The sequence below is a fragment of the Capricornis sumatraensis genome, chromosome 19 (assembly GCF_032405125.1).
Source record: "Capricornis sumatraensis isolate serow.1 chromosome 19, serow.2, whole genome shotgun sequence".
NCBI classification, from domain to species: domain Eukaryota; kingdom Metazoa; phylum Chordata; class Mammalia; order Artiodactyla; family Bovidae; genus Capricornis; species Capricornis sumatraensis.
The window spans coordinates 61,882,613-61,906,224 of record NC_091087.1 but is presented as its reverse complement, the minus strand read 5'-3'; the positions used below and the strand labels follow the sequence as shown (position 1 = coordinate 61,906,224).

The 23,612-nt window shown below is 35.0% G+C and overlaps 1 protein-coding gene and 1 non-coding gene across 5 annotated transcripts in view; both read right to left on the bottom strand.

The window, feature by feature from the left end:
- PRPF39 (pre-mRNA processing factor 39) overlaps nt 1-23,612 on the bottom strand; it is a 33,858-nt gene that overhangs the window by 2,686 nt on the left and 7,560 nt on the right. The window contains exons 2-11 of one of the 4 annotated variants that reach the window (XM_068990879.1): nt 17,963-18,309; nt 16,969-17,094; nt 16,202-16,320; nt 13,007-13,174; nt 8,185-8,350; nt 7,657-7,764; nt 6,103-6,267; nt 5,664-5,790; nt 5,023-5,291; nt 3,952-4,136 (exon numbers count right to left, since the gene is read on the bottom strand). In XM_068990879.1, coding sequence (XP_068846980.1) covers nt 3,952-4,136; nt 5,023-5,291; nt 5,664-5,790; nt 6,103-6,267; nt 7,657-7,764; nt 8,185-8,350; nt 13,007-13,174; nt 16,202-16,320; nt 16,969-17,094; nt 17,963-18,280 — 1,751 coding nt within the window. In that variant the 5' untranslated portion in view covers nt 18,281-18,309. Of the gene's footprint in view, nt 1-3,951; nt 4,137-5,022; nt 5,292-5,663; nt 5,791-6,102; nt 6,268-7,656; nt 7,765-8,184; nt 8,351-13,006; nt 13,175-16,201; nt 16,321-16,448; nt 17,095-17,180; nt 17,290-17,962; nt 18,310-23,612 lie in introns of those variants that run through there. The other 3 variants (XM_068990880.1, XM_068990882.1, XM_068990881.1) reach the window with 3 other exon arrangements.
- LOC138095629 (small nucleolar RNA SNORD127) lies at nt 4,866-4,951 on the bottom strand. Its single transcript, XR_011146379.1, has one exon. It is a non-coding gene; the product is annotated as a small nucleolar RNA SNORD127 (small nucleolar RNA).

The following is a 23,612-nucleotide window of genomic DNA, read 5'->3' as shown; positions in this document are numbered from 1 at the left end:
TCATGACCCAGATAATCATGATGCTGTGATTAGTCACCTAGAGCCAGACATCCTAGAATGTGTAGTCAAGTGGGCCTTAGAAAGCATCACTATGAACAAAGCTAGTGGAGGTGACGGAATTCCAGTCGAGCTATTTCAAATCCTAAAAGATGATGCTGTGAAAGTGCTGCATTCTATATGCCAGCAAATTTGGAAGACTCAGCAGTGGCCACAGGACTGGAAAAGGTCAGTTTCATTACAATCCCAATGAAAGGCAATGCCAAAGAATGTTCAAACTACCACACAATTGCACTCATCTCACACACTAGTAATGTTCAAAATTCTCCAAGCTAGGCTTCAACAGTATGTGAACTGTGAACTTCCAGATGTTCAAGCTGGATTTAGAAAAGGCAGAAAGAACCAGATATCAAATTGCCAACATCTGTTGGATCATCAAAAAAGCAAGAGAGTTCCAGAAAAACATCTACTTCTGCTTTATTGACTATGCCAAACCCTTTGACTGTGTGGATCACAACAAACTGTGGAAAATTCTTAGAGAGATGGGAATACCAGACCACACCTGACCTGCCTCCTGAGGAATCTGTATGCAGGCCAAAAAGCAACACTTAAAACTGGACACGGAGCAACAGACTGGTTCCAAATTGGGAAAGGAGTACATCAAGGCTGTATATTGTCACCTTGCTTATTTGACTTATTTGCAGGGTACATCATGTGAAATGGTGGACTGGATGAAGCACGGCTGCAATCAAGACTGCTGGGAGAAGTATCAATAACCTCAGATATGCAAATGACACAACACTTATGGTAGAAAGAGAAGAACTAGAAAGCCTCTTGATGAAAGTGAAAGAAGACAGTGAAAAAGCTGGCTTAAAACTCAACATTCAGAAAACTAAGATGGTGGCACCTAGTCCCATGGCAAATAGATGGGGAAACAATGGAAACAGATTTTATTTTCTTGGGCTCCGAAATCACTGCAGATGGTGACTGCAGTCATGAAATTAAAAGACGCTTGCTCCTTGGAAGAAAAGTTATGACCAACCTAGACAGCATATTAAAGAGCAGAGACATTACTTTCCCAACAAAGGTTCATCTAGTCAAAGTTATGGTTTTTCCAGTAGGTATGTATGGATGTGAGAGCTGGACCATAAAAAGAGCTGAGCACCAAAGGACTGACGCTTTTGAACTGTGGTGCTGGAGAAGATTCTTAAGAATCCCTTGGACTGCAAGGAGATCCAACCAGTCCATCCTAAAGGAAATCAGCCCTGAATATTCACTGGAAGGACTGATGCTGAAGCTGAAACTCTAATACTTTGGCCACCTGATGCAAAGAACTGACTCATTTGGAAAGATTCTGATGCTGGGAAAGGTTGAGGGCAGTAGAAGGGGATGACAGAGGATGAGATGGTTGGAGAGCATCACTGACTCAATGGACCTGAGTTTGAGTAAACTCTGGGAGTTGGTGATAGACAGGGAGGCCTGGTTTGCTGCAGTGCATGGGGCTGGAAAGAGTCAGACACCACTGAGCGACTGACCTGAGCGAGTAACACACACACACACACACACACACACACACACACGCTGAGCGACTGAACTGACCTGAGCAACACACACACACACACACACACTGAGCAACCGAACTGACCTGAGCAAGTAACACACACACACACACACACACACAGAGCGACTGAACTGACCTGAGCACACACACACACAGAGCAACTGAAATGACCTGAACACACACACATACACACTGAGCGACTGAACTGACCTGAGTAACACATACATACACACACACACTGAGCAACTGAACTGACCTAAGTAACACACACACACACACACACACACTGAGCGACTGAACTGACCTGAGCGAGTAACACACACACACACATAATTTCCTTAAGATGTTTAACAACTTGCGGGTTGGCAACAAGAGACTCAATATTCATTTGAGAGAATCTGGATACTGAGGAGTACAAAACATTAAGAGCTAGGATTTAAGCCTCTATTTGTCTGACTTGAACATTAATTCTTATTAATTCATTACAGTGATATCTAAATATCTAAGCAGCTCATTTTCCATATCATTTCCCTTTTTTAAATTTCAAATACAACTGACTTGATACTCAGACCCTCCACAACTCTATTTGCAAGGGCCTAACTGGCATCTCAGATTTGTCTGTATATTACTGCCAAATTTAAGTATGTCATTTCATCTCAGTCAAAACTCTTAACAGCTTCCTACTGTCAACCATGTACCACATGTGCTCTGAACTCAGCCTAGCTTTTAAGACAGCACATTTAGCATCAAGCTTTCACTGCTTCATAAGACCCTCCAATCCAATGTAAAAGATGTTACTTTTACATGAACTTTAATTTGCTTTCACCACTTATAGCCTCTCCTAAGTTTGTCAGCTGAGCACTGAAGAATTGATGCTTTCGAACTGTGGTGCTGGTGAAGACTCTTGAGAGTCCCTTGGACTGCAAGAGGATCCAACCAGTCCATCCTAAAGGAGATCAGTCCTGAATATTCACTGGAAGGACTGATGCTGAAGCTGCACTGCTTTGGCCACCTGATGTGAAGAGCTGACTGACTCACTGGAAAAGACTCTGATGCTGGGAAAGACAGAAGGCCGAAGGGGAAGGGGACGACAGAGGACGAGATGGTTGGATGGCATCATTGATTCAATGGACATGAGTTTGCGCAAACTGCAGGAGATGGTGGACAGGGAGGCCGGGTGTGCTGCAGTCCATGGGGTTACAAAGAGTCAGACACTACTGAGTGACTGAACAAAGCTTATCAGAATCCAGTAACAACTAAATGAAATCCCACCTCTTCTCTGAAAGTTGCCAAATCGCTTCTGTTCCAAAGAGATCACAGCCTTCTTAATAGTTATACACTACCTCACATACATACATGTATCACCATACCATCCACCGAGATTAAAACATGGAATTACATATGCCATTTCTTTTGTATACTTTCTTCAGTGCAAAACAAAAAAAGACACATACAGGTATCTTCTCAACTACCACATAAGGTGGTTAAGAACATAGGCCCTGAAGTAGGTTATAATCCCAGCTGCACAAAGTAATAGCTAAGTGACCTTGGAAAAACTGCCTAATTTCTCTTTAGCCTCTTTGTCTATAAAGAGAACAGTACCTCTTTCCCCTCATTAGAGACTGTCAACATGTTTTGCATTAGGTAATTATAAAACATTTAATATGCCAAGCACATATATACAACTATATTAAAAGGTAACTCACGTTAAATGTTTTTAGTTTAATTAAAATCTTACTCAGCCATCAAAAAGTTTACATACTTGCTTAACAGGAATTAGGGTATTTCTATTAGGGTATTTCTATACTAGAATCAGATAAGAAAGGAATGGTAGCAGTGTTCTCATCAGTATTTCTACTCTCTAATTTGCAAATTTAAATCTTAAACTTTTACTTTTCCCTAGGGAGAACTCTTACCACCCTTATCTTTTAGCTTTTTACAAGGCATGAAAATTAGGTCATTAGGCATGATCTTGGCACCACACTCACTCTTCTCCAATCTGAGACTGCATTCCTATTCCAGATTAACCACACACAGCCTTGGTGACCTATATATTAAATGTTTCTGTGTTTCAGGGTTCACTCCTTCACTCACTTCCTTTCTCACAGAATTCCTGCTTCCTGCCTTCTCTCATCTGCTCACTGTTTAAAATCACCACGCTAAGATTCTGAAAATAGTTCTGAAGGAAAGACAAACCATACGTCCTCTTAAGCACATGAATGTTTGCAAAACTGAATTTACCCCCATATATACCTAAAGAAAAAAGGAACCTAGGAAACATTTAAAATTTAACAATATACTACTTTGCACTCTTCATCAAAGTCCCATCCAAAATAATCAATGTTCTTTTACTATTCAAATAGATAATATATAATATATAATTAAGATCTTACTTATTAACATCTGAACCAAAATCTTCAAGAAATTCCACTTTTCTCTGAGAAAATGTAATTCTCATTTTAATAGGTAATGAACCATGTATAGCTTTGTCAAAACAATTTAGGATATTGTCTTCATTTTGTTTGAGGTCACCACTATATTCCATTTCAAGTAAATTGAGGTATAACTTTGTGTTCTCCTGTGTAAAAAGCAGTACCAATTAATCATATATTTCTAAGATATTCTGATTAGACCACAGATATTTAAAATGCCTTAATTTTCATGTCTCAACTTAAAAAATTCAATATTGTAAATTTATTAAATGTAACTCATGTTAAATATTTTCAACATACATATTAACAGGTAGAAAAAATCTCACATACACATTGGTAGATAGAATCTTCTAAACTATGCACATTGTTAAATGCCAATAAATTAAAATCGTATATCCTGTTTAGTGTGCTTGACCTACCACAACAAATATGAAGTAAAACATGATCTCTACATGCCCCAGTAATCTAAATCTTCACAACCACAGACAATCATCCTCAACTGCAGCTGGAAGCAAATCTGTTACAAACTTGGGTCCTAAACAGACACGGTATTTGCTGAAAAATCTAAAAAATGAGAAATTTCCCAGGCACTATCTTTTGGCATTAATTGATATATAAAAGGAAATACTTTATATACTTTATATAAGAGGAGAATAATCTCACTGCTACATGTGCTACAATGTAGGCAACTGCGATGCCTTTGTTTACAGTTTCTCCTGGGCCCTCTAATCTACTTAATAACTGCTAAATTTTCCATAAAATTTCTGAATGTGGAGAAAATGGAAAATGTCACAATATTAGCCATACTTTTAATCCAATAATGTTAATTTTCTCAACGTTTTAATGCATAATAATGTGAAAATTTTTTGAAAGAATGGCAACATCAGTTTAGAGGGACTGTTGTCTTCACTTAGTAATAAAATATATTACATACAGACCAAATCTTTCATCATAGTTGCCAAAATGAAAAACAACCAAGAAAGACCTTTTTTTTTTTAATGGAAGATACTCTAAAAAAACACAAATACATACTTTGTCTCTTTCAATAGCTTCCAAAAGCACCTTTCTTGATTTTGGAAGGTTCTTTTGTATTTTGAAAAGATGTCGGGCTAGTTTGATAGCATAAAATGATGATTCATTATTTGATTTGGCATTCTTAATGGCTTCCTGAAGCAAACGTTCAGCTTCTTCCATATTTCCATGACGTCGTTCTAAGCTTACTCTTCTCAAACGAACCATTGCCAATCCTAGAACACATTCTTCAAATGTTCTCAAGATATTCCTGGCTTCATTAATATTACCTAGAAATAGTAATTAAATGTTTATGCTTTTGATTCAACTTAGGAAATATCCTTTATGCCAAGTACTGGCAAATAACAGCCCACAGGCTAAATCCAGCCATCTGATCTTTTTTTTTTTTTTAAATGGAAGATAGCCATGCTCATTTGTCTATGTATTTTCTATGGCTATTTTGAGGCTACCATGACAGAGTTGTTAGGAAAGAGACCATATGGCCTGCAAAGCCAAAACACTTACTATCTGGCCCTTTATAGAAAACAAGAAAAAAGTTTACCTGACCTTTGCTTTACACCAGTTCCCAAGACTCAATTCCTGTATCTTTATCCCAAAGTAACTTAAATCCCAAAATATCAACTGAATTTCTTCATTCTTACCCTGCTGTTCCTCAAAAGCTGCCCAAAGCATATGCACCATGGGTTTCTTTGGGAGATGAATAGTGCAAGCTCTGCTGAAGACATGCCTCACTCCTTCAATGCTATGATTTTCCATGTACTTGGCATACTACATACAGAAACAGAGGAAATACTGAATAATTTACAGTTGAACAAGCCATTAAATATGTGACAGAACGATAAAATTCTATTTTTAAACCCATTCAGCACCTTTATTGAACCACTAGACTAGTTTCTGTAAGGAAGGACGGAGAGGCAACGAGGTTGGCATATGCAGCAGTCAAATCTGGTTGCAAGCAGACCATCTCCTAATGCAACAGATATAGTTATATGAACAACATTCAACAGAAGTACAAAAAAGGTTAGTCACTAGATCAATGTTCATAATATATTCAAGTTTCAGACCGTATAAGTTTCTTACCTTAATCCAAAACTCCTCATAGAGGGCACAGGATATGACGCATCTCTCAAAGAGGACTACAACTCGTTCATGAGTCCCGTTTTCAATTTCAAACTCTAAGTATTCTTTCCAGTTTTTCAGTTGTGCCTTTTCCAATGGTTTCACATGAAAATATGGTCTTTTAATCTGGAATAAAAACATGGCATAACAATGCAAGTAAGCCACCACCAAAACATGCATTACTACAGTAATGCAGATTGTTTAAATTATAAATATAATGAACCAGAAAATCGTAATCACCACATCTCAAGATTAAAGACTTTTAAAGTTAAAATCCCTTTAATTACTTAGGTTTTATAAACTGAAAGAATAAAATTATTTTCCAATTATCCAATCATTTTAACAGAACTGTACAATTTTATGTTCAGAAAATTTTATTCTTTGCTGAGTATTTTAGAACTGAACAATTATACACAGTAATGGAAAGCAGATCAGTGTCCATCACAGATGAATGGATAAAGGTGATGTGGTACACACACACGTGCGCGCACATACACACACGCACGCACGCACCCCACCCAATGGAATACTATATCCAGCCCCAATGGAACACTACTCAGCCATAAAAAAAGAATGAAATAATGCCATTTTCTGCAACACAGAGGCAACTAGACTATCATACTTAGTGAAGTAAGTCAGAATGATAAAGACAAATACTACTACATCCTATCACCTGTATGTGGAATCTAAAACAAAAAAAAAAAGTAAATATTGAAAAAAAAAAAAAGAGTAAGGTAAATAAGCAGTTTCCTGGGGCTAAGAGTCAGGTGGTTACTGACTTGAAAAGGAGCCATCGGGGACCTTTTGAGGTGACAGGATAGTCCTATATGCTGACTGTTGTGATAATCAACAATGCTTGTCAAATGTCATTTTACTAGCCAATCACACACACACACAAAAACCAACACATACTACATGATTCCATTCACATAAAATCCAGAACAGGGAAATCTATAAGAATTGAAAGTAGGTTAGTGGTACCTTAGAGTTGGTAGTAGGGAGGAGTAAGCAGATGAGGGGTAAAAGCTAAAGAGTTTTTCAAGAATGATGAAAATGTCCTAAAATTAACGTTAATTAAAATGTTCTAAAATTAACTATACATACATATGTGTGAATATATTAACAACTACTAAAGTGTACACTTTAAGTATATGGCATGTGAATTACATCTCAATAAAATGCATAAAGAAATAAAAGCCTTCATTTTACTCTACTTAAAATAGGTACATTTTGTTATAGTACCTAAAATGACTCAATGAAGTTGATTTTAGAAACTGAATTAGAATAAAATGGTTCAGAATTAACAGGCAACTTGAAATCCAAATAAATCTGAATTTAATATTTCTAAAGTTGACAATGGAAAATTTATAATGGCAGCCGTAAATGCAACAAACATTACTTAAATAAGCAAAAATAAAAAGCAGAGACATCACCCAAAACTAAAAGAAAAATACATTATTCCTATCTGTATTTTGAAACCTATTAATGATGACAACAAAAAAGCAAAACACTTACACCTTCTTCAAATGTCCACCTTTTACTGACTTCATGTTCATTATAATTAAACATTTCTTGATGAATTTCAATGATTCTATGTCTCATATTTTCTATTTCTGTAATAAGCTTGGGAAGAAAAAAAACTTAAACATGTAAGTTATATACTAAAATTTTAAAATATCACTGTTTACATTTAAGTATTATCCACACTTTAATCTTAGTGATGGGTGCCTGTTATCAATTATATGCAAAGTACAATTAATGATACTGAAATTAGTAACAGATTTATATGCCTTAAAAAAAAGAACAAGTCTCGTACATCACAACAGAGGTGAATTATCCTTTTACACTAGTTTCAGGTGTCTCTTAGTAAAACAGATCATCTGCTTTAAATCTATATTTAAACCACACTAGCTAAAGAATTCCTACCTACCTTAATTAGAAATTAATTTTATAAGAGCTACAAATCATACCACACATGCAGTCAAGGGACATAAAGTCTATAGTTTCTCACACATGGACATTTTTTTTAGTAAGTCTAGTTACCTTTGCTGGATCAGTTATGTCTTCTATTCCTGATGGCAGATCATCACCAGGAGGACCATCATCACCACTATGTCCATTTACAGAAGCTAATTCCCTTCGCAGCTGAATAAACTGTTCACCAGTTAGAAGATCTCTTGGCAAATTATTCTGAACATGGTCTTTAAATCTAATGGAAGACAATAAAAATACGAGCTCTATATATGAAGCGCAACTTTAGATCCCACATTATATTTCTACTTACACATTATTCTTTCAAAGGAACTCTGACTTAAACCAAAAAACAAACAACCCCACACCTTTTTTCCTCCTTTTCTATAGTAATAACCTACCACTTGATAAAACAATCTAGACATCTTCATTTCCTTCCTGCCTTTGCAATGGAATGATGAAGGCAAGTCATACACTGAAATCCTACTTTTGTCCATTACTAATTATTTGACTAAAAGGAAGTTTATCCTTTCTCTAATGTTAGTTTTCTCATCTGTAAATTTAAATATAGCAATCCATATCTAAATAATAAATGATTACTTATAAATGTTCAACAAATTTTGCAGTTCCTTTGGAACTTACCTCCCAATTACTCCTGAATTCATGTGTCTATGTCAAATACTCCAATGAAACTGCCCTATTTAAAGTCACCAAGTACCCTATATAAGAAAAATTAAATGGATACTTGTTGGCTCCGAGTTACTACCTTCCTGGTTTTCCTCCAAGTCTGCTCCTTGATCTCCTTTGAGGGGTCCCCCCTCCAGTCTGCCCCTAAATACTAGTATGCCCAAGGATTCTGCTCTGCATTTAGTTGTCAAATGTTTTTATATACTTTCTGGTCAATCTTATTAATATAGCTTGAAATAATAAGCATATTATAATGACTTTTACAACTCTAGCTTAAGCCTAAAGTGAAAAAAAATGTTATTCGCTCAGTTGGGATCTTTGTGTATCCGACTTTTTGTGACTGTAGCCCATCAGGCTCCTCTGTCCATGGAATTTTCCAGGCAAGAATACTGGAGTGGGAAGCCATTCCCTTTTCCAGGGGATCTTCCCAACTCAGGGATCAAACCTGGGTCTCCTACATTGCAGGCAGATTCTTTACCATTTGAGCCATCAGGAAAGCCCAAACCTTTCCCCTAAATTTCAGATTCACTTGCCAACACTCTGCATAAAGAAATACAAATTTTAAGCAAAGACTGTTTTGAAAAACATGTAATTTCATTTATCTACAGATACTAGTTTATATATACACACACACACACACACACAAATTTTAATCAAAAACACAAAGCTGAGGAGCTAAAATATCTATACCATCTTAAATAGGAACCTTATATACAACATGTCTTCAAGTGTGTCACTTTCATCCACAAATCAACACCCTCAGGCATTTCTAATCTTGATATTGTCAACTGCTAAGTTTCCCAATCTCTTTCACCCACCTGATTTCTTACATTCCATGGATACCAGGTCCAATTTAGTCTACCTTCTAAATATGGCCCCATGCCCTCATTATTTACCAAAATAAACATAAACCTGTGTCCTGATCTCGCTTCCTCCCACTCCCACCTCAATACTGCTGTCATGTTATTAAAAAAAAACATAAAAAATATTAAACAGGATCATATACCATCCTCATCCCCAAAATCACTTCAATGTTTATTACCCTGCATTCAGACTAAAATCCAGTCTCCATGAAGTCTTTTATATTCTTACCTAGCCTCTGACCCAGGCCTGCATCTTCCACCTAATTCTCAGAGATGGTTGTACATGTACCATAACTTATGGATTTCCCCCGAAGTTTTTTATAACTAATTTAGGCTACTGACACCTAGATTTTCATGGATTTTAAAACTTCCATAGAGACCACCCTGGCAGTCCATGGGTTAAAACTCTGCACTTCTAATGCAGGGGCCATAGGTTTGATCCCTGGTCAGAGAACTAAGATGCTGCATGCCACAAGGTACGGCAAAAAAAACTTTTACAAACATATGCAAATAACATTGGAAATTAATTTAAATTTTGCAAAATCAATGAATATAGAGGCTTAACTTGATATATTTTATCACCAGCAGGAAAAAAATATAGATAGCCTTATTTAAAAAAATTTTAAATGAGGAAGTAACTCTCAAATGTGTAGTATGAAAATAAACATTTAATTCTCATGTTAACATTAAAAATTGTCAAGATATACACTTGAAATAAGGTAAAACTGAAAATAAACTTTAAAACAGTTGCCATGTTATATTAGAAACTTCTTTCATATGGTGATAACATACGCATAATACTTTTTCATTAGCTTCTTCTACTATAAAGCTAATTTATTCAATCTATTAATAGAATGGCTGAGTGCCTAATACATATGGAACTGTTTCCCTATGTATTAAGGATGAGTATTTTTCAGTCACTAAGTTGTGTCTGACTCTTTGTGACCCCATGCACTGCAGCACACCAGGCTTCCCTATCCTTCACTATCTCTTGAAGCTTGCTCACACTCATGTCCACTGAGTCAGTGATGCCATCCCAACCATCTCATCCTCTGCCTCCCCCTTCTCCTCCTGCCCTCAATCCTTCCCAGCACGAGGGGTTTTTCCAACGATAAAAAGAAAAAGCCTCTGAAAATGACAGACATGTAGAGGATACAGGAGACATAAATTCAAAGGAGTGAGATACAGGAGACATAAATTCAAAGGAGTGTTATCAGTGCTAAGAAAAATGAAATAAATGTAGGTAGAGTGCTGGTACAAATGATAAAACAGTTCTGTTCAGGTGAACTGCAAAAAGTGTCACAGAGAAAACATTAAGCTATATGGGTCCTAAGGAATGAGTTCACCAGATAAATGGAAAGTGGAAAAGGTATTACAATCAAAAAAGTATAAATCAACATTGCCTGTTGGGAAATTATTAGTGCTTAGGTTTGTCTAAGAGCTTATGAACTACCAGGGACTGAGCCTGAGGAGTCAGATCATACCACACTAGGGGGATGTTAAATTAGATGTTTTCTTAGAGATAATGTTCAGTGTATATCCAATATACAAGCCTACACAATAGAAGTATTTGTATTACAGCACTCAGAATACTTCTTTTAGAACATGCTTCCTCTTCTACACTTATGAGTAACTTAAGGGCCAAGTCAAGGCACACATTTCTACAGGCCTTTATTCCTTCAAATTAAATGCATATCATCAGGTACACAGCAAGTGCTAAATAAATTAAACAGGGGAAGTATATTTGACAGAAGAAACCATTTCAGCAGTTCTTAAAGCAGTTAGTCAAGGGAATTAGTTTATTTATATAAACTATAAGATTTACTGATACAAATATTATTTATCAGTCTGAGATACTCATAAGGAAAGTGGTTCTCATTAAGTGAAAAAGACTAGATTAAAAAGTAGTATGTAAAACACAACCCACTAAATCTCTATTGTAAGTATACATGCATTTTAAAAACCCAGTGAAATATTCATTAAAAAAAAAAAAATTTAGAAAACTACACCAAGAATTTGGGGCCACACTGTCTAGGCTCCAATCAGCTTCCAAGCACTTACTAACTCTGTGATCTTATGCAAATATTTTAATCTTTCTTTACCTCTACTTTCATAAAATGTAGAAAATAACAGTATGATACCTCCATGGTTTACTGTGAGGATTAAAAGTTATAAGGCACTCAGAATACTGTCTGCATAACTGCTTCTTAGTCTTTTTTCTCATTCACCAACAATAAAATTATAATCATAGATTCTACCTAAGCTTTAGATTTTCTATACTTTAGATTGATTTATGAAAGGAACCTGCTTTGTCCCAGAAGACTTTTAAAATCTTTTTTAAAGGTTAAAAAAAAATTAAAACTATTTAAGTTTTAAAATTTGACCAAGAATTTCCCGATGCCAATCCTTGTGTTAATCTCTTTCAGCAAGTATCTCCCTAGGTCATTTATACCGTAGAAACCTGCACACCTCCTCTAAATTTCATGGAAAAAAAAAAAAAGAGAGAGAAATGGCACATTCAGACCCACATTTCCTATTTCTAATGTGGGTCTGCAGAGATTTAGCAAACTGATCCATAGTTATCTACAAATGCTTCATGAAGTTTTCTACTTTTTAGTAAAGAAAATTTCAGAAAATCACTTACTTAAAAAGTACCTAAGTTTACAGGTTCAACCACAATCCTAGTTATAAAAATTATGACAAAAATGTGTAGACAATATGGCAGGTAAGAAGAGCAAACATTTATCAACACAGTCCTCATACTTTCTTGGTCAGAAAGACTGAGTCTATATCAGTGGGATACTTGAATACATCAGAAACAGAACATGCAAATCACAGTACACAGAAATAGTTGTTTTATACAGCACTCATTAAAATGAAATGATAATTTTTGACTGTTTGAATATAAACAGGACTTAACTACAAAAAATACGTTCTTCACTGTTTTGGACGTAAGATGCTGTATGAATGACAAGAATGTACCTTGAGTAAATTATTACATTTCAAATAAGCTTCTATTATGTGCTATATACTGAGTTAACCATAAGGATAATAAAGCTTATTTTCACTACTCTGAAATATCCTAGACAGAAGAGAAAAGTCCTGCTGTTTCCTCATCTATAAAACAGATCAAGGGAACCTTATATCTAAAACCAGTGAAGTTCATAAACTATATTGAAAATGTCAAAATTTTAAACTGTATAAAAATTGTGATTATTGAGCAAAATAAATTTGTTTGCATCTAATAGAATCTTACATTTCAAGAGAATAATTATTCTCAATATTAGAAATTAATTACCAGAGTTATCACAAAAAAATTTTAATGGTCTGATTTTTCCACCCACCTCTGAAAATGATGACTATATAGCTGTGTTGGAATACCAAGAATACGATCATATATAGCTGTAACTTCTCTCAGGTTTCCCTGTTCATTTTCCCAGTTTATATACATTTCCCACAGTCTGTCCGATCGGAAATCTGTTCCCGCAGCTAGAACAGCATGCTCAAACGTTCTGAAAAATTAAATTACCTCTATGTTATCTTCCCAAGATAAAATCACTTGAAATAGATTATTTCTGCATTTTGCAATATATACAAATATCAAATCAATAAGTCATACATTTGAAATTAATATAATTTATGTTAATTATACCTCATTTTTAAAAACAAAATATTTCTAAATTTTAGAAGATAATGCTAAATTCAAAATTATATGCAACTTTACAAGTACAGATTAAAAGGAGGAATAATTGACAAGTGCATATGACAGCTGCTTGAAAAAAGGGAAAATATAAAGGGAATAGATAAATGTACTTTTATGTAGCTGTATATTATTTTATATGCTATAAATTTGCAATGCAAATTATACTACAAACATGTAAGAGTGACAGAGCAGACACTAAAATACTCGTTAAACTTGAAATGTCTGTTGAATAGATTCCTCTAGGGCAAAAGACAAAGTGACAAAATTTATCTTATTTTAAGAAACAGTTTTCTGACAAAACAACTCTCCAAGGAGGGGGTCCAGCTGCCTCTTTGGGTAATGAGAAATATACATATACTTTAAAACTCAAAATTCTCTCCTGATTCTAAAATTCCACAATTAAAGTTTACTAAAAAGTCCTTTATTTTAAAATATTTATGCTCATTTCAAGAGATTTCTGTAAGCAATTTAAATCACAGGATTTGATACCTCAATGGGATAAAATTTTAGAAACATATTTTCAAAATAAATATTATAATCAAGAGGGATTTTTAACAGTACAGAACTATACTACCTAATCTAAATTAATTCTAAATTTAGATTAATCTAAATCTAAATTAATCTAAAACTAAACAGAATCCCAATCAAAGCACTAAGAATTAGGTGGAACAGAGAAAACAAATTCTAACATTCATCTAACACATAAAAATACAAATTATTTTTCTAAAAGGATAAAGCAGCAGGCATTTTCCTGAAAGGTCTCAAAGGAAACTAGGAAGCTATGGAAATTAAAGGCATGACACTGGCCCAGTATCATCAAAATGGATTAATAAAACAGCTCTCAAGAAAATAAACCCATATATTTTTGAGAATTTAGAATATGATAAAAAAGTATTGGTATTTTGAATCCATACACACAAAAATAAGCCAATGAAGAAAAGACAGACTGTTCAAAAAAATGGGAGAAAAAAAAATGTTAATCTCTGATTCACAAAAGACACAAACTAAGGTTAATATGTCTCACAAAAGGTACAAACTAAATATCAGATAAATGAAGGACAGAAAAAAAAAAGTCTACAAAAAGAATTGGTAGAAAACTCAAGATTTATATACCCTTGTCAAGACAGGCACAAAACTTAGAAACTAATAAAAGACTGAAAATTGAACCACATTAAGAAAAAAACCAAACACCTCTACATGATAAAAATACCTAACGGAAAAATGCTTTAAGGCCCTAAGGAAGTATTACTTTCAACTCAAAATTCTATACCCCACGGGATTCATTAATTGGGTGTTTCAGATATACGGGTTCACATTTTTTTTTTTTCATTCCAAGCATCCTTTATCAGGAAGTTATGGAATTCACTCCTCTAAAGGTATGCAAGAACCAAGAAAGAATAGAGTCTAATTAATAAGCTAATAAACAGAACTTAGAAGGTAAAGACATCTCCCAGGATAATGATAAGGAAACCTGTAAACAGCTGCTATACAAAAGCATCAGAATAGAGCCACCAGTGCAGATTACAGAAGAGGGGGTCCCAGGAGGGTCTCTCCAAGGGACCAGGGTAGAATTTACAGATCTCAGAACGTAATTCTCTTTCTATAATTTTCAGATTAAGTAGAATAACACGATACATTTTTTTTTTTTAATTTTCAAAATAGCTTACATAGATAGCAATTGTAATCGTGGAAAGTGAGTATTAGTATTGACTACTGAAAGTGGCTGCTGGAAGGGGTAGAAAATTTTAAGTGTTCCAAGAAAGCCAGGCAAGCAGAAAAAGAGGCAGAGGAAAGAGAAGGGGTAATCACAAGAAAAACAAAAAGCTATGAGACCTATCCATATAGGAAAGATGAAGAATGGCAACAGGGTATAAACGAACTAAAAATTCTCATATACCCTAACAGAATGATAACGTCTACAGCTAGTGAAAGAGAAGCAGAAAGCAGTAGAGTGCTACTGCTATCAACATGTTGGAAAATAATAGAACAGCTAAAATATCTGAAGAGAGGTGGAGGGACCACTTTTCGTCACAAGTAGTTTAACATTAACTGTCTAAACTATATGCACATACTTTGATAAAAATAAAAACCAAAAATACATTTTAAATTCCTGTAATTCAAAGGACAATTCAGAAGTAAAGTAATCAAATCATATAAACAGGCAATGTGAAAATGGCTTATATAGATAGCATTTGAAAAGACGGTAAACCAAGAAACCTAGAGACAGATGAATTGAGATAAGGAGGTTTTAAAAAAATATATGCCATGACTGGGAAAGTGACTACCCTCATACACTATGAGAGTTTAAAGCTGGTACCACTTTTAAAGGAACATTTGATAAATGTAGCTGTGTATTTCCTTGATACAAGTTCCATTTCTATAGTGCTCTACATAAATACTGACTTATAAGAGATGTTCACTACAGCACTATTTCCTATAAAGATTTGGTTAAATAAAATACAGTACCTTGATACTATAAGATTAAAAAATGGCAGGGAGAAAGTCTAGAACATTGCTAATTAAAAAAACAAAGACAAATATGTATAATAGGTATATACACATATATACGTATATCTATGTGTATCTGAAAGAATAAACACCAAGTCATTTACTATGAGGGGAGACAGACTGGAGACCTAAGGAAACAGCGTATGGAATGGTGGATGAACTTTATTATGTCCATTTTTTAAGAATCCTGCGTGTAAGTTTACTAGGGTACTTTTTTATAGTGAAAAAGTATATAAAAGTTATACTTTCAGTTTAGCATCGATTAGTAGTTTTATCAATTTCAGAATATCTGACTTATTTATATCTTTAAATACTTATTTTCGCATACCCTCTTACAGTACTGTTTGTCTCAGGATCACCAGGGTCCAGTGTTTCTTTTAAGAAGTTTATATAATGTATCCAAAGGTCAACACTCAGAGGTATTGCCTGAAGCCCCCGGCGATACACCTAAGAAGAAAACAACAAACTGTACTTCAAATATTTAATTATGTCTTAACAGAGAGGCAACACTGTGTTATCCGGTGAACCTTAGAAATACTAATTACTGGAATTTTGTTTAAATAATCTACCATTACCATTTGGGTGGAGGTTGGATAGAACATGGCAATGTTCTGATCCCCACGTGCAGAGTCTTGATCTTCAGAGCGCAGCAGTCCCTGCATTCTGACCGGGCTGTGTGGGCAGGCTTTGGGTTACAGACCATAGGGCACAGACCCGTTAGAGCATCAATGACAGCGTCTGACCAAAAATGCAATAAGACGTAGCAAATGTGACTGGCAAACCAACTATGTTGTTTGGAAAATGAGAAATAAATGTAAGTGAGAGAAAAGCCCTGCCCTACTTGTTAAGCTGCAGTGTAATACAGAGGCTTGCACTGCAAAGCTTGACAAACTGTAGAGGTTTAACGCACCTGCCAACAAAGAGAGAAAATATTAGCTACAAATGCCACAAGAGTGACAAATGCAAATAAAATACCCTATAAAATTGTTTGACCATAAATCGTAGGTACTGCCAGCCAAAAAAAAAAGTCTTTGCTTTGTTATTATTTGGCTTACAGTACCTAATGGAGATAATTTTATTCAGTAATGTACGCACCTCATCTGATTGTTTAATGTTGTCATGTCGCTTTTCAAGGTCTGCATACTTTTTCCAATAACCATAGCAATACGGATAGTGTATGAAAAATTTGTCAAATGCTTTCCTGGCAGCCATCAAGTGATTCTGATGAAAATAAAACAAAGCGTTTAAACATCTTGAAAATTTCTGTTACAAAAGCATTTATTATTCCCTCTAATGTACAGGCATACCTCAGAAGTATTGCGGGTTTGATTTCAGATCACTGCTATAAAACGTGTATCACAATAAAGCAGGTCACGCAATTTTTCTTGTTTCCAAGTGCACATAAAAATTCTGTTTATATTCTACTGCAGTCTAAGTACGCAATAGCATTATGTCTAAAAAAAGCAACGTATATACCTTAATTTTAAAATACTTTATTGCTGCAAATTGCCCAAACAATTATTAAACAGTAATATGAAATACCCCTGATCACAGATGACTATAACAAATAATAAAAAAGTCTGAAATATGGCAAAAAATATCAAACGTGAACAAGACAGAAGTGAGCAAACACTGTTGGAAAAACAGCACCAACAGACCTTCTTAATGCAGGATTGCCACAAACCTTTAATTTGTGAAAATGTAGTATCGATGAAGTTCAACAGAGTAAAGCGCAATAAAATGAGGTATGCCTGTATTATCTCAAATAAAATAAATGGCAGGCTTAAAAACTATACACTCAACAGCTTTGAAACAGAAGGAACTAATTCTGTCAAACAGCAGGGTAATATTTTTTTTTAATTTTAGCAATTTTATACACACATACATACACACCAGTCTTTACAAACATTAGAATTTGATTATCATACTCTCTATAATGTACAAATGCCATGAAACCTATTTTTTGAAGCTAAAATATACATTATTTATTCAACTTAATCTGAAAATCATAAAAGAGGCAACTTCAATTACAAAACAATAAGGCTTAGTCTGATATTAGTTGTTTAATCCCATTGAAATAATTACTAACCTCCTGTTCTACATACTGAAGCAAATATACCCAGCCTGTAAAATCCTGAGGATTACTTTCTACAGTTTTCCAAAACTTTTCGTATTCTGGAGGGAAATTTGCTTCTGTTTCTGTCACTGGAAGGTCCACAGTACTTGCTATTTCATTTTCTTCTGTAGTTGTGTTCACATTAGGAGATCCATCAGGTGACTGCTCCATTTCTGTAACATTCATAATCTCCGTACTAAAATCAGCAGACTGCTCTACCACTGCCTCTGAACTGCTGCCTATGCTGCCATTACTGGAATTTCTGTACTCATCCATGTGAGAGTTTTGCATAGCTGTTTATTTCGCCTTCAGTTAATGATCTGTGGAAACAAAGAGAAACATCTTCCAAATGTTTATTTGGCATTATCAAACACATCTTTTAAAAGCCTGTTGGCTATTAAAAGAATATATTAACTTGATTCTTGAGCTCTCCTGTAAGTCATACTCAGGTTTAGTAGTTTTTACATTATAAATTAAATTTTATAATATATAAATTTTCCAAAATTCTGCCACTTTATTGTTCACTGAGCAAAACTTAGTTCTTTCATCTATAAAACAACTGAATATTGTGCTACTTCCCTAAAGAAGCAACCATATCTTGAATTCAATGCTTCTCAGCTAAGAATCTAAAATTTAATGTCTGAATTCTATCCTGCTACCAATCCTGGCAAACAGCAATATTTTTAATATCTGTCCTGGAGGCTAAAGGCAAAACTAATAAAACAAACTGTGATAATGGACACAAATGTTCCAGAGGGAAATGCATAACATAGCTCAACGCAGATTTTTAGAAAAGAAAAGGTTAATATTGTTGAAATATATTTATAATTTTTAATTCTAGAAGATTTTATTATAGAAGACATGTATTATTTTAAAAAATTAAAGAGTGACTTTTAAAGTGAATACACATTATTAAAAACATATTTATGAGAGAATTCCCTGCAACCCCGTGATTTAAGACTCGGTGCTCTCACTGCTGGGGCCCTGGGTTTGATCCTTGGTTGGGGAACTTAGGTCCCATAAGCCAGGCAGCCAACAGAACAACGAAAAAAAGCACAAAAAACTGTACTTATGAAAGTTTTACCATCTGGATAATTACTTCGTAAAATCTTTTAAATTAAGTTATCTTACAGTTAAAGCCATAAAATAATAAAGAATTATTATTTTTTCACAATTCACTTCATCTCTTCCACTAACAGTTTAAATGGAAACTGACTCATTAAATTATAGGGCATGTCTTTTTTAAAAATTACGGATTATTCTCAAAACTAAACAGACCATAAAACTGATTTACTCCTGAACTACACTCCGAATACATAAGTAGTTAACACAGTACAATATAATTTAAGAGAGGATTAAGGCTTTAAAGGTAGTAATTCAAAGAAAGAAATCCAAGTGACCAATATACATATGAAAGGATTGTAGCTTTACTAATAAAGATGCGAATTAAAACAATGAGGTATCAAATTGGCAAAAAGATGTCTCTGGAGGACATTCATGGAAAATATACCAAATGGGAACTGTGCATATTTTATGTTAGATAAATAATCAGACAAAAAGCATCTGATTAAATGCCGTTATCTGTACAATGAAATAATAAAAGAAATATGTGCACCTGTGTTAATATAGAAAGATATCTACTACACATATATTATATAGATAATACATACAGATCTGTCAGAATTTATACCAAATAAAATACACTAAAAATATTAGTTGGTGTTAATATTAGCCCAACTAATATTTTGGGCTGATGCTTGTTTTTGTTCAGAGTGGCAATATACCTAACCCCACGTAAGGATTCGGAGAAGGCAGTGGCAACCCACTCCAGTACTCTTGCCTGGAAAATCCCATGGATGGAGGAGCCTGGTAGGTTGCAGTCCATGGGGTTGCTAAGAGTCAGACACGACTGAGCGACTTCACTTTCACTTTCACGCACTGGAGAAGGAAATGGCAAACCACTCCAGTGTTCTTGCCTGGAGAATCCCAGGGACAGGGGAGCCTGGTGGGCTGCTGTCTATGGGGTCGCACACAGTCAGACATGATTGAATCGACTTAGCAGCAGCAGCAGCATGTAAGGATTATGAGACTGAAAAAGACATCTTCTGCAGAGCTCTTGTAAAGATTTTGCTTTTTTGATAAAAAAGACAGTCAGTAAATAGTGTAGGCTCTACCACTTTATTCTTACCCTGAATGTGAACATATTTGAAACAACCTATATTAACAAGGTCAAAAGAACTGGCCAGAAAAATGAAGAAATGCCAGCCCTGACGTCATCAAACTGCTAACATGCCAATTATATACTGTAAGAGAAAGTAAGTCCCTATTTGCTTAAACTATTATCAATAGATGGGTTTTTCTATTACTTGCAGAAAAGTACATTCCTAACTAACCCACAAACAATGCATGAGAATGTTCATTTTTCCATCTCCCCTCGTTAGCACTAGGTATCAAGAAACTTAATTTTTTTCATCTGATTAAAATTGAAAAACAGAAAGTATTACCTCATTTTGATCTGCATTTCTTTAACTACAAGGAGGTTGAATTTCTATTTTCTTTTTTTTCTTAAATGCTACTTCACATCCTCAGTCCATATTATCCATATATACTTTGTGTGTATATGAAGGGCATCTTTTATAAAATGCAGTATTATTATACCACATTTCAAAATGCAGTATGAAGCAAAATTTTTCCCAAAAAAGGGATAAATTTAAAATGTTAAATCAAGTGAATCTGAGGCTGAATGCCACTGAAAGAATTAGTTATAGCCAGGTAACTCTGGGAATATTTTTTTAAAAGGAGGCAGAGAAGGGGTGAAGACAAAGGGAGGTTGGGTGAGGCTGGGTGTGGACAAAAAGTTTCCACTACTCGGTGCATATCCAGCAATATACTACATTCCTTGTAGAGAATACACAGATAGTTTTCATCCTAAGGTTTATGAACTAGTAGGAAAGAGATCAAAAACATGCAAAGCAATTATATAAAATTTCAAATGAAACAAGTCAAAATTTAGAGAAATCTATTGAAAACCATAGGCATCTAGCAAAACTTTACGCAACAGAATGTAGTCTTCACTTTGAAAAGTGAAGTCGCTCAGTCGTGTCCGACTCTTTGCAACCCCATGGACTGTAGCCTCCAGGTTCTGAGGAGCCTCTCAGTCCATGGAATTTTCCAGGCAAGAGTACTGGAGTGGGTAGAAAAAGAATGATAAATTATTTCAAAATAGGAACTAGACCACTTGACTTGACAGAACAACCTTTCTTATTAACAGACAAGAAGATGGAAATTAGGATTGGTTCCAAGACAAGGAGAAAAGTTTGATCAGAATGAAGAGGGCCTGCATTGGGAAAGTGAAAAGAAAGTAAGCAGGGTAGAACAAGAGGAAATTTGAGAAAAAATAATAAACAATCAAACCTGGAAAAAAGAGTTTCCTTCTACTGAACTACTGACTATCGTCATCAACTTTTCCAGGTTTACCATTTTTGATCCTAGGAAAAGGCACAGGAGCTTTTCAACTTATTTTGGTCTCTTTTGTCCCCTACATCAAAGAAAAGACACTACTGAAGATTAAATTTTCCAGACATAAATTAGTCATTATTTTGTGTTTTTTTATTTCAAAGCATACTGCCAAAACAAACAAAAAAAGATTGTTCGTTGATACATTCTGAGTCATTTACTACCTGCCCTATTCTAATTGCATACTTAAGTGGGACATAAGTTTTTTCTGGAATCAGCAAATTTACCACACCCCTGCATCATCACAGACTATCAATTACTCCACACCCTGCAATTATAGTGTTATAAAAAGAGTTAAGAACATCAGCCTTGTCCTCAGGGAGATCATTTTTCTGATTACTTCAAAAATCACAGGACCAAAAGAAAAACACACTAAAGTTATTTTTAAATAAGTTATTCTAATATATACTTCATAATATGGCAATTACTAACTGGAAGGGATTGGGGGCAGGAGGAGAAGGGGACAACAGAGGATGAGATGGCTGGATGGCATCACTGACTTGATGAACACAAGTTTGGGTGAACTCCAGGAGTTGGTGATGGACAGGGAGGCCTGGCATGCTGCGGTTCATGGGGTTGCAGAGAGTCGGACACGACTGAGCAACTGAACTGAACTGAACTAGTACCAGTATATTCCTAACAGCAACCATTAACTTTGAACTTGTGACATAGAATGGCAAAGGTATAAAAAAATAATTATCAAAAGGAAGAAGACAACAGTGTGGTACTAGCATAAAGATAAAACAGACCAATAGAATAAAAACATAAAGCCCAGAAACAATGTTGGACAAGGGTTACAAGATTCCTCAATGGGGAAAAGACAGTCTCTTAAACAAATGGTGCTGGGAAAACTGGATAGTCACATGCAAAAAAAAAAAAAAAAGAAGCAAAACCCTTAACTTACAGCATATATAAAAATTAACCCCAAATGGATAGAACTCCTAGAAGAAAACATAGGGGGAAAGTTTCATGAAAGTGAACTTGGCAATGCTTTCCTGGCTATGGTACCAAAAGCACAGGCAACAAAAGCCAAAAATAGACAAACGGAGCTACATCAGACTATAACTTCTGTGCGTCAAAGGACACAAGTTAAAAGGCAAATGGCCGAATAGGAGGAAATATATGTAACTCTTATATCTAATTAGTAGTTAATACATAAAATACATAAAGAACTTCTATAACTGAACAACAAAAACTCAATTAAAAAATGAAAAACATGATTTAAACAGACATTTCTCCAAAGAAGACACACAAATGGCCAAAACACACATGAAAAGATGCTCAGGATCACTGATTAACATAGAAATGCAAACAGAATTCACAATATCACCTCACACCCATTAGGATGGCCATTATCAAAAAATAGATAAAACAGGAAGCAAGTTTTGGCAAGAATGAGGTGAAATTGGAACCTCTGTGCACTTATGGTGGGATTATAAGATGGTGCAACTGATATAGAAGACAAAATGGGGTTTCCTCAAAAAATTAAAAATAGAACTACCATATAATCCAAAATCCCACTTCTGAGTATATAGTCAAACTAACTGAAAGCCAGGTTTCAAAGAGCTATCTATATAGCCATGTTCACAGCCTCACTATCCAAAACAGTCAAAGGAGTAAGCAACCCAAATGCCCAACACAGATGAAGAAAGAAATAAAATGTGATACACACATACAACGGAACATCAATCGTCTTTAGAATGAAGGAGATCCTAGCATACACTACATGGATGAACCCTGAGGAAATTATGCTAAGTGAAAAAAGCCTGTCACAAAAAGACAAATGCTACATGAGTCTACTTATATGAGGTATTTAGAGTTGTCAAATTCATAGAAACAGAAAGCTGATGGTGGTTATGAGGAACTAGAGATGGAGAAAAGGGGGGTTGTTGTTTTAATGGGTATAATTTCATGGGTATAAAGTGAAAAAGTTCTGGAAATCTGTTAAAACAGCCATGTGAAAATGCACAACGCTCCTGAACTGTACACTGAGAAATGCTTAAGAGACTTCCTCTGGTGATCAAGCGGTTAAGAGCTCACGCTTCCACTGCAGGGGGTGCATGTTCACTCTCTAGTCAGGGGAACCAATTTCCCACATGTCTGCCTT